Here is an 18,702-nt window from a genome sequence, read left to right as displayed (position 1 = left end):
TGTCACGTGATTCCGTTTATTTTGAAAATTCTCAACAGGATCATGAGCTTTATTGTGAAAGGTTTATGTGGAAAATAAACAAGTGGACATGCGATGGTTTTACTGTCGTTGTTGCTAACGACAACCCATAAAAACAGGCGCTTGTCCGTCAGTAGTGTGGTTATATTAAATATAAGAGAAAGAGAGAACTTTAAGAAATTAATATAGCCACTACAGTGACCATCAAAATGGTGAAAAAATATTGCCGTAAACAGTTTATTTAGCGACACCACGAAACAAACGATAGCGTAAAATGAAACGATAGATGTTTTTATATCGTCATCCGATATCCAGCATGGCATCAATACTTGGTGCCTTGTTTTTCTGTTTATCGTTATGTCAGATACAGTTAGCAGAAGTAAATGGGCCTGACCCAATGTACAAAAGAGGATTTTGAACTACAACAAGAACATTATTAGTTCACACAGTGTGTTTGGTCAATTAAATATTCCTTTTGTGTGCTGTATCTATGGTGAGCAAACATACGGAAAAGGTCTGATGGTGCAGTCCCATGTTGTCCTGCTAGTTATGCATCAGTTGTGTGTTGTTGCACAGATCCCTCTGTTAACATCGCATTATCCATTTGCTGAAAATGCATCCACTTAGGCCCAGACGGAACAGCTGATTTATGTATCTCTGCAGCCCTCACTACATCTTCTGTGCACATAAAGTGTTGCTGATGAGAGCGATAAACCAGGCAGTTTATTCCCCTCTACCGGCAAGAAGACAAGGTAACTGATCCCAATTGCAGAGGACTGAATTTTTTTTTTTTTTTTTAAACAGCAATCAAAAACCTGATTTAAATTGGGTTAATCTCTATTCAGGGTCATCTACTTATGTGCCTCTGCATCACTTTCAGCTGTGGTGCTATTTTTTAAAATTTCGTCTTTGAAGCCCCACTCAGAACCATTTGTACTTGAACGTCTGCATTTTCTCCACAAATATTAAAGTTGTGTAGCTGTAGTTCATTAAATTCTGTTTCAGTCTCTACTTTTGGAGGGGTCCATTTTGTTGCTGTTTGGTTTCTTGCACCTTCAGGTTAGGGGCTTAGCGAGGAGCTTTTTTTAAAAAAAAAATTTTTTTGGTGTATTTGCTTTAATTGTCACAGAGGGTGACACCTTACTAGTAAAACAATAACAACTATCTTGAAATTGAAAAAAAAAATGTTTTTAACTCAATGAAAAAAAGCAAAGTTTCACAGTAAAATAAAAATAAACTGATTTAGACAGCACTAGAACACCTCTGATTGAAGTATCCATCCTTCAGTGTCCAAGATGGTTGAAGAAGCAAAATGGTATTGAGCTCCACTAATACAACAATTTTTCAGTCAGCCAGGCACAGCATGAAAGTAGCTACTATGATATCACCTACTGGTTTCTCTAGTCCCATTTTGAAGCTGAGCATTTCCGTTGTCACTACCTTGATCTTTTGAAAGATAATCTGATAGGAGTCGGGTTTAGTTTGAGTTTTTCTCTGTGAAACTTTACAGTGATGGGTTAAAGACTTGTCAGTCATGTTGTTGGTCAGTGACGGTAACCCACATAATCCTCTTTTCTGAAACTGATGGCCAGTATTTACAAAATGGATGTAATGTTTTATAAACTGTGAACCAAAATGAACGACTGAACTCATGAACTCATCGGGAAAGTGTTTACGTAGCTCAGAGGCGAGGGACATTTTCCCATTGACAACTGTAGAGCAGAAGCTGTATTTTGCAACCAATTTTTGACATCTGGTTGCTTTTAAAAAAGAATGCAGGTTTAAGCTTTACATATTGGCTTTACTTACACACAGGAGCTACGGGTGTCTTTTATAATGTCTATGGAGCTAGCTAGTAGAAATAAAACATTAGTGAGGAAGGGCTAGTCCCCAGTAACTGAACTTTCAAAATAAAAACAACGTGGTTGTCATCTGCAGATGGATGCCAGGTGTTTTTGGAAAACTCTATATATGGTGGTAGTTAATTGACACCCCACTAGACTTTAAAGTAATTTCAGCATGTAAATACACTCGGCATGGTTCAGCTAGAAATGCTAGCAAAAACAGAGGCAGATTATTATTATTTTAAGATAACATTCATAATTATCTTGTTTGTCTGACCCCATGCTAAATGTGTGAATAACAACAATTGAACTTCAGGTAGGGCTGCACGATTTTTTGGCTTAGAATTGAGATCACGATTCTCTCACGATTTTCTTTTCCAGTATAAATATTTATTGCACTTATTAACTGCACATCAACTAACATCACGTAACAGTTGAGACTGAACATAAAAACAATAAATAAACACAAAAACAACAAATGTCTCACGTTTTGTTGTTGCCGCAAAATGTTGTACTGCTTGAAATTCTGTCTCCACCGTTGCTCAACACTGCGCGTATAGAGCAGGTAGTGCAACAACAGAAAAATAGTTGCGGGACGGCACTGTGTAGCGTTTGTCTAGGGTGTTGATCATTTTCCTAAATCCCTCGTTTTGCACAGTGTTGATGGGAGCCATATCTTTGGTCAGGTGATAAGTAATAGCCTCCGTGAGTTCGACGTGTATAGGGAAGCGCTGTATAAGGTTCCCGTTATTGATGTTTGGGTAGTTGACCGGGACGGATTTTCTCCTGTCACTTTCTCGTCATCCCTGACGTGCTCTCCGTTGTTTTTTCCCTGCTAATTTTAGCATCACACGGCACAGTTTCTGTATCATGTGGTATAAGGCTCCGCCCTTGTCATTTGTTGAGCAGGAAGAGTGAGCGCTTGTTTTCATGCAGATTACGTCCCGGATCAAAATGCGGTAGAGTCGTCGTCGTCGTCTTTTTTTTTTTTTTTTTTTTTTTTAATCGTTGTCATTTGGAAATGAGATCGCACATAAGTATGAATCGAGATCGCGATTTTCTAACGATTAATCGTGCAGCCCTAACTTCAGGCTTCTCTTAAAATAGCTCTTGTCCCAGGTGTTAAATTTCCTAGTATCTGAAATGGACCGGGCTTTATTCACCTTACAGAGTTATTCATTAAAAGAATACCACGATGCCCTTTTAAATTTGCCAGTTAAATGGTTGTTTTTCCATACACCAAGAAACGAATAGTTATGTCTATAACTTCTGTTCCCTGAAGGAGAGGAACGAGGTACAACACATAAGTATGGGATATCACGCCCTCGCGTGTCCTGGCTGAAGAAACCTTTAATCACGCCTTTAAGGCAGATGACGTGTGATGACACGCGCACGGCCCCGCCTGCACATATAGCCGCTGTCATCACAGTCATCCCTCAGTTCGATAGCCGCTCTTCACCGAGCCAAACTGCTCAGTGGGGCCACCTTGTGTTGTACCTCGTTCCTCTCCTTCAGGGAACAGAAGTTATAGACATAACTATTCGTTCCCTTTCAGTCGATTCACTCGGTACAACACATAAGTATGGGACATATATACACGCCCCACAGAGCAGCCACCGAACCGGAATCGGACCACCACATCCTTAGTGAGTGGTAGACCCAGCAGAAAGGACAGCATGAGCCTCCGAAGGGGCTGTAACGTCCAACCGATAAAACCGCACAAAAGTGTGCGGTGATGCCCAACTAGCTGCCGCACAAATATCAGCTACAGGCACCCCTTTAAAAAGAGCCCATGAGGTTGCCATCCCCCTGGTGGAATGAGCTCTCACCCCGTGGGGCAAAGCAAGACCACTGGTGCCGTATGCCAGTGAGATAGCTTCTATAATCCAGTGGGACAGCCTCTGTTTCGACAGAGCTCTACCTCTATTTGGATTAGCGAAGCAGACAAACAGCTGGTCACATAAACGCACATTCTGAGTGCGCTCAATGTAGGTGCGTAGCACACGCACTGGACAAAGAGAATGCATCCTCCTCTGTTCCTCAGATGCAAAAGGAGGGGAGCAAAAACTCAGCAACTCAAACTCCATTGAGCTAGAAGATGCAGGCATGATCTTGGGAAAATAGGCAGCATTTGGACGCAATACGACCTTGTGGCCATCAGAAGAGAACTGTGTGCAGGAGGGATGCACAGAGAGCGCATGAAGGTCACCCACTCGCTTTGCCGAAGCCAAAGCGAGAAGTAATGCAGTCTTATATGAAAGAAATTTCATATCCACAGACTCAATGGGTTCAAACGGGGGGCTACAAAGGGCCTCCAGCACCAAAGACAAGTCCCAAGCAGGGACACTGGACTTAAGCATGGGCCTCAGCCGGCGAACTCCTTTCAGAAAACGTATGGCGAGGGGATGCGCACCTAGTGTCACCCCGTCAAAGCCAATATGACAAGCAGATATAGGTGCCAAATAAACCTTAATTGTCGAAAATGAAAGGCCCTCATCCAGCAGCTCCTGCAGGAATGTCAAAACATCCACAATAGAGCACTGAAATGGGAGAGTGTGGCGGTCCTGGCACCATTGCTCGAAGGCTCGCCATTTGTAAGCGTACAAGCCTCTAGTAGATGAGGCCCTAGCGCTCTGAATTGTCGCTATCACACTAGGTGGCAAACCCTTAGCAATCAAGTTTAACCTCTCAGCAGGTAAGCATGAAGGCGCCACAGATCTGGGCGCGGATGAAACACTTCTCCTCCCGCCTGAGAGAGGAGATCCCTGCGGAGAGGAAGCTGCCAAGGACTCGCTGCTAGCAGGCTGATTATCTCTGCATACCACGACCTTGTGGGCCACCAAGGGGCCACTAGAATCAGAGAGAGGGAATGCCGACGCACTCTCTCTAGAACTGGAGATATCATTTCCACTGGGGGAAATGCATACAGGAGCACGTCTGGCCATTGGTGCGCTAGCGCGTCCAAGCCCAAGGGTGCATCGTGGTCGATTATGGAGAAGAACAGGGGGCAGTGAGTATTTACCCTGGAAGCAAAAAGATCTATTTGCGCATTGCCAAATAGGTCCCAAATCTGAGCCACTATTAAAGGGTGTAACCTCCATTCTCTCACCAGAGGATCCCCTCTGGAGAGAAGGTCCAGCCCCAGGTTCAGGTGGCCCGGGACATGGGTGGCTCTTAGAGACAGAAAATGAACACTGCACCATAACAGCAGAGAGCGAGACAGGAGCAGCCCGGGCTCCCTCCAAGGACTGAGAGCTAGCATGCAAGACGCGGTTACCGGCAGCCTCCTCTGGAGGTGACGCGATGCACACAAACGGTGAGAGAGAGTCCAGCGTTGAAACGCTCTCATTTTTAACAGTCCAAGTGGCACTACGGCGATCATAGATGCCATCATGCCCAACAAGCTTAATATCGTCTGGAAACACAGTCTGCGTCCCAACTGAAACTGAGCAAGGCAGCGATGAAACGCGGCCACTCTGTGCGTGCCTGTAAAGCGAGCATATTTCCAAACCGAGAAAAGTAATCTGCTGACTCGGGATTAGCAAGCTCTTTTGAAAGTTCACAGAGAACCCCAGTGTCTGAATGTGTGACAAAACCAGCGACAGCTGTGTCTCCACCTGCTCTCTGGAGCAAGCTACGAGAGCCCAGTCGTCTAGGTAGGCTAAGATGTGGATTCCTCTCTCTCTGAGGGGCGCTAGCGCTGCCTCGGCACATTTCGTAAAGGTGCGAGGAGCGAGCGACAGCCCGAACGGCAGCACTAGGTATTCGTAGGCTACGCCCTCGAATGCAAACCTCAGAAACTGCCTGTGTTTCGGGTGTATAACCACATGAAAATAAGCATCTGTTAGATCGATTGTTGCAAACCAATCTCCCGGGCCGACCGCATTCAAGAGCTGTCTGAGTGTTAGCATCTTGAACCTGTACGTTCGTAGATACGTGTTCAAGACTCGCAGGTCGAGGATGGGACGAAGCCCTCCCCCTTTTTTCGGAACAACAAAATAACGGCTGTACCAACCTTTGTCTGTCTCCGAAGCGGGGACCACTCGTATTGCTCTTTTCTGCAATAGCGCCTTTATTTCCTCTCTGAGTATCATGGCCGCCTCGGTGTTGACAGTCGTGTTTATGACTCTTTGGAAACGGGGCGGCTTGACCCGGAACTGCAACCGGTAACCCATGGCAACGGTTCGCAGCACCCACGGAGAGGGGGCGCAAGCGCGCCACTGAGGGAAGTGAGCAGCCAGCCGGCTGACCTGCAGCACCGTCGGCGGGGCGTTGTCGCCCCCCAGTGTGTCTGCAGGGGACTCCATCACCTGCCTGACCTGGCTCATTCTGCCTGCAGGCTGAGCATTTGTGATTGTTTGAGAATAAACAACACTCTTTATTGATTGTAACATGGAAACGTGTACATTTATACATTTTGTTGGAGCCACCTTTTCTGGGGCACAACAATGAAAAACAGCGGGAACACTCGATGTGGTCACCTGAACATTTAACACACCTGAACAGGGAGTTACCTGAGGCATTTTGTGTGCAGGGGTTTTGTGCTTGGGAGACAGTGTTAGGAAAGTGCAGCGCCTTCTGGGGCTGACAACCTGAACAGAACTTAAGCGGCACCTCTTGTGCGGCAACAGAGGGGTAAAAACAGCGTCTCCCTGCTGCTGGACCCCCTCTCCACTCGAAACCACAGCTAGGAGGGCTGAGGCTTCTTCCTCCTGGGCGTCGGGTCCCGCCGGGGGCCTGAGGGTGGGCCTTTGCTCCAGGCCGACTGGCGTGGAGCTCGGGCCGGAGGATGTGCTCTCGCTGGCGGCACACCCACTTCAGCAGTGGGCGCCGGTCTCTTGCCAGTCGGCAGAGGAGCGGCGGGCCTGTGAGAGCTAGCTGCGGGCTTGGGCTTGGGCTGACGTCTGGGGATGATGTCGCGCAGATCTTCCGTCTGCTTCTTCCTCAGATCGAATCTAGCCTGAATGGCTTCAAGTGAATGTCCGTATAACCCAGCCGCAGACACTGGTGCGTCCAGATATACAGCTCTGTCCCTATCCGGGACATCAGAGAGGGTCAGCCACAGGTGCCTCTGCGCCACTACTGTCGAAGCCATCCCTCTGCCCAGGGAGAGCGCTGCACAGCGAGACGCACGGAGGATGTAATCTGTGGCGACTCTGACCTCGTTAAGAAGAGGTGCCAGCGGGCTGTCATCAGGAACCAGCGATCCGAGCTCCGCCAGGCACATTGCCTGGTACGTCTGGAGCATGGTGACAGAGCTCATGGCACGAGCAGTGCCGGCCTGAGCTCTATAAATCTTCTCCAGCTGCGAAGCAGAGAATCTGCAGTGCGTGGACGGCAGAGTTGCGGGGCCGCCGACACCATGGTTATGGGACGGGGCCAGATAAGCAGCCAGAGACGGCTCCATAGGGGGTGGGTTAGCTAAGCCAGCCCCCTCCGCGCCATCCAATTCCATGTACTGTCCATAGCCGGGCACAGTGACGCGGGTAGACAGAGGTTTGTCCCATGATGCTGTTAGCTCGCAGAGAAAGTCTGGGAACATGGGAAGGCAGTTTTTGTCCGTTGCGCGCTCCGGTGGGAGGAAAAACCCCGCGAACCGCGACAGCTTCTGAGCTGGCGGAGGAGAGGGCCAGTCCACCTTGCAGCTTCTCAGCAGCACGGCAAAACAGGGAGAAAAGAGAGGTGTCGTCGTGGCCGACCGGCGCAGCAGCGGCGGTACATTGGGCCGACAATGAGCTCTCCTGCTCATCCTCCGACAAACCATGCATGTCCAGGCCGATGTCCAGCACGTCATCGTCGTCCTGGGGAGCGCTGGCGGGCTTCAACCCAGGCTGAAGCCCGTCAGCGCTCCTGCATGGTTCCGGCTCGTCATCGGCTAACCCGTCAACATATTCCATGTGGTCAGCCCAGCTAATTGCGGGGACATCGACCGGAAAATCCTCGTCTTCGGACTCGGACGAAGCCGGGGCTCCAGACTCGGAAAGGAGAGGGTCATGCCGTGCGACAGCCGAGCGTCCCAGCACTTTTTCCACAAAAGTCATCCGTCTTTCCAGGGTCGAGCGCCGGAGCTGGCGACAAAACGCACAGGCTTCGGGCTCCGTCAACGCTCTCCTAGCGTGGACGATCCCCAGGCAGACAGGGCAGGCATCGTGCTGGTCGCTGTCGTGCAAAGAGAAACCGCATCCCTGAGGACAGGGGCAAACAGAAGATTTCTGCTTTGCTCGCTTCGGTTTGGAGTCCATTCCAAAACACAAAGCAAAACGCTGCACGGGAAAACTTGAAATTAGTGCTCCGCGGGCAGCCTACACACCAACTGCGCGGTGGAAGCTAACACCAACAGGGGCAGTTAAGCTAAGTTCAAGTCGGCAGACAACGGAGCTAACTAGCAGCAGCTAGCTAGCCCAACTCAGCAGAGGTGTTCTCAGCGAGGTGAAGAGCGTAAGAACTGAGGGATGACTGTGATGACAGCGGCTATATGTGCAGGCGGGGCCGTGCGCGTGTCATCACACGTCATCTGCCTTAAAGGCGTGATTAAAGGTTTCTTCAGCCAGGACACGCGAGGGCGTGATATCCCATACTTATGTGTTGTACCGAGTGAATCGACTGAAAGGGAACTGTGACACATTCCAGCAGAAAAACAAGATGGAGATTAATGATACAGTTTATTTTTGTGAAATGAAAATTTGTTGTGCTGTTTTCATTTTTTTTTTCTTCTGTTGTAGCTGAACTATGTGAGTTAACATTTCTTAAACTGCCCAGCTGGTAGTAAGGAGGGCACCTGGCATGATCACAAGAGCATCACCCTTTCCTTATGCAGCTGTCTGGCAAAGCTCCAGAGTTTCTCACAGAGACTTCATGCTGACAGCATTAGGCATATACCCAGCAAAAAGCCAGCCCCTGCAGCACTGAGTATGAACATGAATCTGTATGTACATAATTTTCTACGGTCATGATTAGAGGTGCCTTTGTTGTCTGTGAAACTGTGTAGAATAGTGGTTCAAGGTCATGTGTGTCTCCTCTGTGCTACCTCCCTTTTTGTAAAATGTTTAATCTAACATGATTTTGATCAATTTCCCAAAGGGTAATTAATGCTTGAGGGATATTATTATTTGAGAGTTACTGAGAGCAGATGAAAATTTATTTAGCTGGCAGATATCCCACCATGCATGGTGTCATGATTGGAGAGGAGCGAGCCATGAAGCCGTGGTCTGGCTGGAAACAGAAGCTGGAGATGCCGTGACTGGGCCTAGGCTCAGCGAGAAAGGCCAGGAACAGTGGTGCGCAACAGTGAAGCTGTAGCTGTCCCCTCAGGCTCTGGAGAACACAAACACATACACAGGGCAGAAAATCTATTAACACATATCTAAGGAAGCTGGTCTGAACATCACACTGGTGCCAAACACAAACTAAAGAAGTAGAACACATATAAGAAATATGGAATCATTTTAGCAATCACATGTCCTTGGAATTCAGGTGACACAAACTAAGGTATAGAGTATAAATGTAATTGTAAGTCTTATTATGCACGACATTGTGCAATTGTAATTTCTTTTTGAACTGTCCACTCTACTATATATTTATTTCTTGTCTTTATTGTTTCTTGTCTAAGCACTAAATCATCTATGTGCTGATACCATACCACTGGATATTTCCCTGTCCTAGGAGTCACAAACACATGATGGGACTTGGGATGTGTTCCACTCAAATGCCGTCATCTCTTAGCCCAACTACCTGCTTAGCCACCTGTTCACTTAACCAGTGCCCAGTGCAAACCCTACAGAAGAAAACCTGAACAATCAGGACTCCACGTATCCTGATTACCCATGACATCATAATAAATATACACTATTAGCAGCTTGTTCTGCTAACATCTTCCTTTAACCTCACTTCCTGACCCCCACCTGCTGTGTCTGGCTCCAGAACTCACTCTTTCTCTCTCTTTTTTAGTCAGGTAGATGGCTTCATAATGTTGTTTAAACATCAATAACATTAAGTTAAACTTCCATCCCTGCTTTTTGAAAGCAGTGGTTTTATAGCATTGATTTTATAGCATTGATTTTATAGCATTGATTTTTGCTAGCATTACTTGCAAATACTATCAGCAAGGTGGGGTCAGTTTCTCAGAAAGTGCACTTGTGTACATTACCTTTTAAAATTCACACTGTGATAAAGGAGAGTAGCATAGGGAGGTTGATGCATGCTAAAGTGCACTGGATTTGATTAACAGCAGTATGTGTTATAACACATTGTCAATTCTTAAATGGATGTGGTGTTCAGAAGTTACCAGTCTGCTCATAAGGTTTAGAGTGCACAGCTCTGAATAAGTGGTTTCAAGGCATGCATATTGGGTGGGTGATTGGTGCTTGGTTCCAAGATATAGGCATCTTTACGTTCTGTTACTGTAAGATGTGATTTACAAGTGGTTTCCTCATAGAACTAGTCAGCTAGACTTAGCAGTGTGTTTGTGTGGCTAACTGGAGTTGAGCAATTCTTAAAATTGGAAACCATAGGTCCCTTAGTCCAAGATAATAGTGTCTTGTCACTGAATTTCGAATGAACATAACTTTGATTTCTGCTTTCTCTGACCCGCCCATCTTGCATCATTTACAGCTCACTGTTTCACTGAATGCATGCTTACTCAAATGCTGACAGTGCAAAGGGATTTAGTGTGTGTGTGTGTGTGTGTGTGTGTGTGTATGGATGGAGGGAGGGAGGGGCATTTCCTTTAACGCATCTGCTCTGCACAGTGACTCCAAGCTCTCACATTTATTCTGTCACTTCTGTCTTTCTTTTTTTTTCTTTAGTCTCTCGCTCTTCTCTGTCCCTGTTCTGTCTGTCCTTTGTCACTTTTTTTTCTGTCTCATGTTCTCATGTCAGACATATGTGCTCATATCACTCAGGCGCATAACCGTGGTCACACAGGATCTCACATTCACCAGTCTTCTATCATTCCTCCTCCCTCTCCTCTCTCAGCTTTTCTGTTCAGTCTCTTGGATTTTTTTGGCTGCTGCTCCTCCATCATTGCTACTGTGCTCTGCATTTACTCCCTGGTTCTGCTCACTGCGTCAGGAATCAGCAACAGACTGAGGTGGGTGTTTTAAGAGCATCATCGCTAGGTCTGAGGCTATACATCTCTGGTATATCTCTCTCTCTCTCCCTCTTCCTTTCCTCTCACTTTGTTCTGCCAGTGAGAGTCGGGATGATTGCGCTTGTCTGTTCCTACAGGGGAGCAAGTGCTATACTATCTGTATGCTGCAGCATTTAACACTGACACACAATATGCTAGCAAGGTAGCGTATCTTTGTCTGTTTCAGTTTTGTCAATATGGTTGATAATGCTGCTGCTGCATTGAAACCGTCTTTGCATACCTTGTTATACTGGCATGCATTTCCCCCTGTCTGACTCTGTCTCGCGTCTGTTTCTACTCCATTACTTTCCTTTGTCTGAATGTCATGCTTTATGCATGCTCTGTCCTTTTGAATTTCAGCCAAATACTTAGCCGTGTTCTAAGATTTATAAAGAAGTACCTTAAAATAGTCTGCGTGAAGGACATGGGTGCAGGCTTGCACTAAAACACACATGCGCATTCACAGCGGAGGTTCAATTCCTCTTCACCTTACCTGCCCTGCTGCTGCTGCTGCAGTTCCATCTGTTGCCGTCGCCACAGCGAGCAACACCCTGAAGCGAGGCTTTAACTGTTCTTGCAGTGTTGTGATGTGAGTTGCTGAGAGGTTGTGACAGTCATCTGTGCCTGGTCGAATGTGTTACCATGTTATTTAAATGTGTGTTTGTGCGTGGGTGTTCATGCTGTGGCTGATTGTTGTGGGCCAGGATCTCCGCATGCCCGTGTGTGTGAGTTTGCGCTCACATACAGTATGTGTGCTTGCCTGGCCATGGGCTCCGGTCCAACAAGAAAGCACAGGAGAGGCAGGCTGCAGGGTTTCAGTTTGGTGCAGTAAGCTGTTGAATGCTCTGTAATGAGCAGAAACGCCAGATTCTTGTGGTGTGTCCTTTCACTCGGCAGGTACAGCTGTATTGCAGGAAAACGTTTTTTGTTTTTTTTTTAACTGAAATATCTGCAGTGCATATGACTGCAATATGTCCTTGAATTGGCTCTGACAGAGGCAACAAACAGTACTACTAACAATTCTTCAGACAACATCCTTTCAAATAAATGCTGCGTGACATCCAGTGATAAAAGAGCGGACTGATTAATCCGTGTTTTGCAGAATTTCTTTGATTAGATGTCATTCGTAATAGTTGTTAATGTTCGCATAAAAAAAGGTATCACTGCTTCTTTTATAGTGTTCTGCTGCACCTGCAACCTGCTGATTTCAAAGGCAGATGTTTGGAGTTGTTCTATAAAGATACAAATTAAAACAGAACAGCGTAGATCAATAAACTCCCTTGAGGTTTAAATGTTTTTTAGGCAAACACCTTTCCCTATTATCACATGCCTGGGCAGATTATAGCATCAGAGGTGTTCAGAGAGATTCAGATGTGTAAGATCTTCAGTCATGGGCTTAAGGGCTGACAGTGGTCATTGGCAGAACTCTGACATTTCACTCAGCCTTATCACCAGTGTAGGTCCTGACTCTACAGTTTTACATCTTGGTCTGCTGGACGCTCCAGTTGGAGTGTTTTGTAAACTGAGCTCAGTAATCATTGTGCAGTTAAGATTTAGCGGCCTGTCTAGCATCATTAACCCTGTTTTGGAACTCCTGTGGGTGTCACACTCATGCAGACACAGGAGCTTGGGAAATTTATCATATGTCTTTTTTTTCTTTTTTTCTTTTCTTTTCTTTTTTTTTTTTTTTTTTTTTTTACCAGGTGTTTTCCGCCTGCCTAGCTCCCATATTTTTTAATCCAATTGTGTAGGAAAAGATGTCTCTATTATGTGAACCTTGCCGAGGACTGAACTAGGAATATAAATAATAAAATATTTTCTCAGCTAATAGAACAGCTTGGGGTGTTTCATGTGACTCTGCTGTTTTTACCATAGTCCTGTTGATAGCGTAAGGTGGTGGATTTTGGTGTTACACTCACAATCATATCTAAGTATATATTTTTTTTAAGTTAGTATCCCTGCTTGGTGATGAACATTTAATGGAGGCAATTGGAGGCAAAATCAACAATCTAGTTTTCAGAGACAATAATCAATATCTTCACTTCATTTCCCCTTAAAGACGACATTTGATGAGCTCCCTGTACTCTTAATGACGAGTTTTGACCTCTAAGTATAAGTCAATAAAGTTGTGACTTGATGGCCATTAGAATAGTTTGTGTTCTTTCTGAGGGTAGAGCTTAAAGGGCCTAGCAGGCTTTCAAGGGATTAATGTGGAAAACTTGTGTATGGAGACAACCCAGTCTCCAATCTCCTTTGCTGCAATAAATAAAATAGTACAAAAAATAAATATTAATGCATATTAACACAACATAGTATATGTTGTTATAAAATGGACAAAATATAGAAATCAGGCCAGCATACCAACATTATACTATGTAATGGTATTGATGATAAGGTAGCTTGGGCTCTGGTTAATTGAGGAATTTGTCCTAGATTGATCTGCAGAACTTAACATAGACCATACAGCATCTGCTCTCCTTTCTGCATTCACTGCATTCTTTAGCCAATCAGAGGGATTCTCATCATATGTAACTCAAAATGCTAGCACAAGACTCTGCGACATCATTTAGCAACTGTGCTTGAGTTCACAAGAAGGCAGTCTACAAAAGTGGCATATTCAAAAATCCCCATAAAAAAACCCACTGATGATAGAACCTTAATGACTGTTGTACATGTGCCAAGCTTAATATAGATTAATTTTTATGGTAGTTTAATTTTAATGGAGACGTATTTGCATGTCACTGAGTAAAATAAGTGTTTGATCACCTACAGTTTTAAGATATGTTGGATATTTTTTTAAAATAAAGTATTTCTACCAAAGCTAAACTGGGGAGGTCTTAAAATTCAAGTGCTAGACTATTTACTGTTGACCACTTTGCCTACAGCATTAACTGGCTTGTCTGTACAAGCCCTGCTCATGGCGTCTCAAGACTGATGTGGCTTAGTTCCAGTTGTAGCAGATCACACTAATGCAATTACTGAAGATGATGTAGTCATTGGCTTGTTGGTTTTCAGTTCTTGTAAATGTAACACTTCAGTCTTGCAACAGAAGTACTTGCCTTTCAAGAAGCAATTTTCCTGGCATTGTGATAAATGATCAAATTGCTGTTGATTTTGTTTAGTTTTTTCCCCTCCAGTTTGTCCCAAGATATTTTTAATGGATAGTGACATTAAATCTTGATCCATTAGTGGCCAGTCCTCTTTACTATAGTATGTCCTTGCTCTGTGGCATGCATTGTGTGTCCTTGAAACTTAATAAATCACTATAATGGGAGAAAATTACCCTAGAAACATTTTTCACAGAGTGCACAATAGTGTGTTGACTGGCTAATAAAAAGCATAATTTAGAGCCACAAGTGTGAAATGGGTATTTGTTGTGAAAGTGCTGCTGCTTAGTGTTGTCAGCATAAAGACAAAAATGGTTTCACAAAGGGGAAGTTGGTCACCTGATGGGTTTCAAATTGATAACCTGAGTTTGAGTGGGCACTAATTTAATCGTTATTCATCATTTACGTAGTCGCAGTCTGGTAATGGGGTTCACTCTTGTTATGTTTTACTTGTTTTAATTTTTTAAACCTTTTTTTCAAAGCTGTTTGTTGCTGCTATACTTTGCTATTCTTCTGCATAACAGAAGTGAATTTGACAAAGAGCTGTGCAGCTTTTGTTGATGATTCAGTGACAGTTTTTTTATTTCTATATTCAATATTTACACTCAGTGTAAGATGGTCATTGTTTAATTTAATATTTTGAAGCACGTGGTTTCTATTCTTAGTCTCATAAACTAAATTTGTAATATGAGACCATTTTACTCCACTACTCTTCACCCAAGAGGAAAGTTAAGTAATTTGTGTGACGTTGTCATTGTTTATGCTTTTATTGGACACATGTGGAATTGCTTTGTTTGACTACATCAGACCAAAACCTGCGGTGTATTGCAGTCGCTATCATGCATTTCATCAGTTGTGATCAATCTAGCCACTTGTACCATTTTTAGAGTGTTAACAAGCCCACTGGATGAACTTGGTAAGTTGAGCTTATTTCCTCTCTGAAGCTTTTATTTCATAAAAAGCATCTTCTGATTTTGAATGAGGTCTACCTCGGCAAGGAAACAAGAAAATCTTTGAAGTGCGAGCTAGAAAGAGCGATCTACTGCCGGCATGTTGATTTTTTTCTTCTTCTCTCTCACAGCACAGACCAAATTACATCTGCACACATTTGTACACGTACAATCTACTTTTGGGTCATGCGTTTCAGTTTCTCTTCTAGATGTTTCTCTGTTGATTCGTGACCTTAGATCAAGTGCACGCACGGTGAATTATGCTGCCTTGTTTCTTTTTGCAGAAGTTTAGGTCATGTTCATTAGAGATGATTTGTGAGTGTAGATGCATTTGACAAAAACTTGACCACATTATTCATGATGCTTTTGCAACATTGTGTAGACACTACATGTGAATTATAAAAACACCACTGCAGGTGTGAAGAATGACTTGGCGCTGACTGTTGTGGTTGACGTGTGTGGTGACTTATGAGGCACTCTGCTGTTTGTGATAGTTGAGTTATTGAGGTCATGTCTATATTTGCTGCAAATGCGAAAGATTGATTTGAAAGTCTCAAACTGAAGTCTGGTATTTATTTATTTATTTTGTCCTGATTTTGCTGCATTCATAGACATCTAGCTGTGTAAGACATGACAGTCTTTCAGACATTAGTGGAAGTGTTAAGTGAGCATTTGCCTTCGGTGGTGTCCTTTCTCTTTAATATTTCCGTATGAATCCCCCTCACACGCTTTCTGCTCTAAGGCCTTCCGTTACCTGCGGATTGGTTCAGCTGACTAAAAAAGACAGTGACTTATCTCTATCAGTAAGCATTAAAAAATGTAAATGATTCAGAAAATGAGCTTAGAGGAATCTTATGTGTGTTAATGATGCTCACATATGACAGTGGGTTGGTATAGTATCAAAACAAATGACACATGAATAAATTAATTCTCAACCCTCAGTTGCAAGCTTGTTGGTTTTGGTGTTTCTGCACTTTACTAAAAGACAAAGGGGGAGGGATGATAAATTGATGGAAATCCAGGCCTGATAAACTGTATTGTTGCTTATTTGTTACTTCTTATTAAATGATGTATTGGACGGTAGCCTGCAGGAAATAAAGTGGAGCTGATTATACTTTTGGAAAGTCCTTTCAACTTTGACACTTATCCTGTGACTCATGATATGAGTAGTCTGAAAGCGGGGCGGAGTTTATTTCCGAGTGACTAGTGAGCTGCTAGTTAAGGAAACTCTGTCTTTACATGGTAAGAATGCTGCCTGCCTGTAGAAATGGCAGCTTTGATTTTTGAACCCCTCTCAGTGCTTTCAACACACAAGCTTTAAATGGCTGGGTTTTCACAGGATTACTTTTTTTATTATCACTGTTTTTAATTTGGTTTACTTGTTAACAAACCTTCTTGGTCTTGCTTTAATAAAAGTTTAGGTGCTGCTAAATGTCTGGCTTTGGCACGTCCCATCCTCATTTTCCTATCTCCCAGCTAGCTGGTCCGATTGGTGTTGTAGAAATTCTTGGTTTAGATTTTTTTCCCCAAGATTTAAATGTGTTATGTGTGGATAGATCTACGGATTACACCACCATGGTGGTCTGTAGCTGTTGAAGGTGTTTCTTCTTTGCTCTAGAGATTTACTATGTGCTGGAGGCCCATTTTAACTCAATGAGGCTGCAGAGAACAATGGCTACTGTCGACAGCAGCAGGATGAGAGACTCGCCAGTGAACAGCTGATTTTATTGAGTTTTGTTGTCACAATGTAAGAAAAGATGAGCTTTATTGTCTTTGTAAGCACAACCATACAACAAAATTGGAGCCATCTGAACTTGGTGTATATAGACAAACATAAACAGTCATGCCAGTTAAATAAAAGAATAATAAAAGTATTTTCTATAAATAACTAGGTAATAATTCTAATGATTGCAGCTTTAGCAAATTGCTGTGCAAATAAAATACTGGTAAAGGAGAAGTTTGGGGCACACACGCGTTACTCCCTGCCACAGAAACAACCCTGTGGTAAACACTGCCCGTGCTATGGGGTTAGTCAGCAGTTGCCATTCCAACAACCCCACTGCAGGGTTAGATTTGCAAGCATAATTATCCCTTATACCTCTGATTTTACCATCTTGCTTTTGTCTGCAGTAAAATCATCGATATACCAGTGTGTAAGCTCCATTCCCATTTAAACATGCCCATTTGTTTTACTTTGTGTTTGCAAAATGCAACTTGCTCTTCTGATTTTGCTTCTTACTGAGGTTTGCATCATGTGGTGAATTCTCTGAGCTTATGATCAAAAAATCTTTTTGATGGATAAGAAGGAAACATCCTGAAGAGCATCCGTGACCGTGCTGTTCAGTCATAAACTCATTATAAATCCCATGATAAATCCTACGTCTTATGCATTCTACTTAAGAATTTGGACAGCATAAAAAGAATTATTTACTTTAAATATCTGAAGAAGCATCAGACTTATTAATATTATTTGCTGACAAGTACTGTAAACAGCATGGCATGACAGATACCACTTTCACTGGGCTGTAGCTTCGTATCAGTCACAGGGTCAGCTGCAGAAGCCATAGCTACACCCTGGATTTTTAGGTCAGGGTGCTTTCAAACTGAAATTTTCCTGAATTTGGTAATATGATGACATTTGTGCTAGCACAGATCTGCTGAGCAGTAGTTTCACAGTGACCACAAATGTTTTACTTCCTTAATGTTATACTTGATGTTTATATAGTTACTGTAGTAATATTTTATTTGAAAATGAAGGGTAAATTCATTTTGGCCTCCTGTTTGACTGTAGCATGTTAGCATTGCTAAAGCTTTAATGTTGTCACATTGACATAGCAGTCAACTTCATCCCAGATTAGCTACTTGGGAGATGTGGGTACCTGACCTGTAAAATGTAATTTAGCAATTGGTATAAAAACAGCATATTGGAGAGGATGATTTCTTATTAGAAGTAAAGATGGACATAAGTCAACTGCAGAAAATGCGTTGAGAAATATAATTTTGGAATTTTTCCACAATGTAAAATTAAAAGAAAGATTATGAGACTTTGAATGTCTCATAATCTACAGTATATCATATTATCAAGTAATTTAGAAATTTGGCCAAAATTTAAAAGTGAAAAGTGAGCTTCAGATGTTCAGACAGCACTTGTTTAAAAGCAGTCATAATTCTGTCATGGAAATCACTGCACGGGCTCAACACTTTCAGAAGTCAGTGCCTGGAAACACAGTTTATGCAAACGCCAGTTAAAGGTCTGTGATAGAAGGAAGAAGCCATATGTGAGCATGATCCAGAAATACAGCTAAAGTTCATTTAAAACAGGAAAATGTTCTGTAGTCAGCCACATCCTCCAGGCTAAAGAGGAGAAGCACCATCCGGCTTGTTTTCAGCACTCCGTTCAAAAGCCTGCATGTCTTAATGGTATAGGGTGCATTAGTGCCTATGAAATCGGCAGCTTGCACATTTGGAAATGCACCATGAATGCTGAAAGGTATATACAAGTTTTAGAGCAGCATATGCTCCCATCAAGATATCATCTTTTTCAGGGAAGATCTTGGATATTTCAGCAAGAAAATGTTACTGCATTCTTTGGAGAAGACTTGTTGCTCTCCTTCTAGAAAGCTGTGCTGTTTTCAACAGCTGAAAATATTTGGCAC

At 43.5% G+C, this 18,702-nt stretch overlaps 2 protein-coding genes across 5 annotated transcripts in view; one reads left to right on the top strand and one right to left on the bottom strand.

Annotated features, from left to right (window-relative positions):
- kcnab2a (potassium voltage-gated channel subfamily A regulatory beta subunit 2a) overlaps window positions 1-18,702 on the top strand; it is a 106,833-nt gene that overhangs the window by 3,194 nt on the left and 84,937 nt on the right. The window contains exon 1 of one of the 4 annotated variants that reach the window (XM_084928708.1): window positions 10,594-10,950. The exons of 2 other annotated variants lie outside the window; for them this stretch is intronic. The gene's annotated coding sequence lies outside the window, so the exon portion shown is untranslated. Of the gene's footprint in view, window positions 1-10,593; window positions 10,951-11,133; window positions 11,153-18,702 lie in introns of those variants that run through there. One more of the 4 variants, XM_084928709.1, reaches the window with a different exon arrangement.
- Window positions 764-11,833, bottom strand: LOC146387241 (uncharacterized). Its single transcript, XM_084928701.1, has 2 exons — window positions 11,483-11,833; window positions 764-9,176 (listed from the first exon to the last, which is right to left on the bottom strand). The coding sequence occupies exon 2, from the start codon at window positions 6,383-6,385 to the stop codon at window positions 3,506-3,508; it is 2,880 nt and encodes a 959-aa protein (XP_084784827.1). The 5' UTR covers window positions 6,386-9,176; window positions 11,483-11,833; the 3' UTR covers window positions 764-3,505.

Source organism: Perissodus microlepis, chromosome 5 (genome assembly GCF_051167445.1).
Source record: "Perissodus microlepis isolate ML-2025 ecotype Zambia chromosome 5, ASM5116744v1, whole genome shotgun sequence".
Lineage (NCBI taxonomy): Eukaryota > Metazoa > Chordata > Actinopteri > Cichliformes > Cichlidae > Perissodus > Perissodus microlepis.
This window is presented reverse-complemented; position numbering and strand designations above follow the sequence as displayed.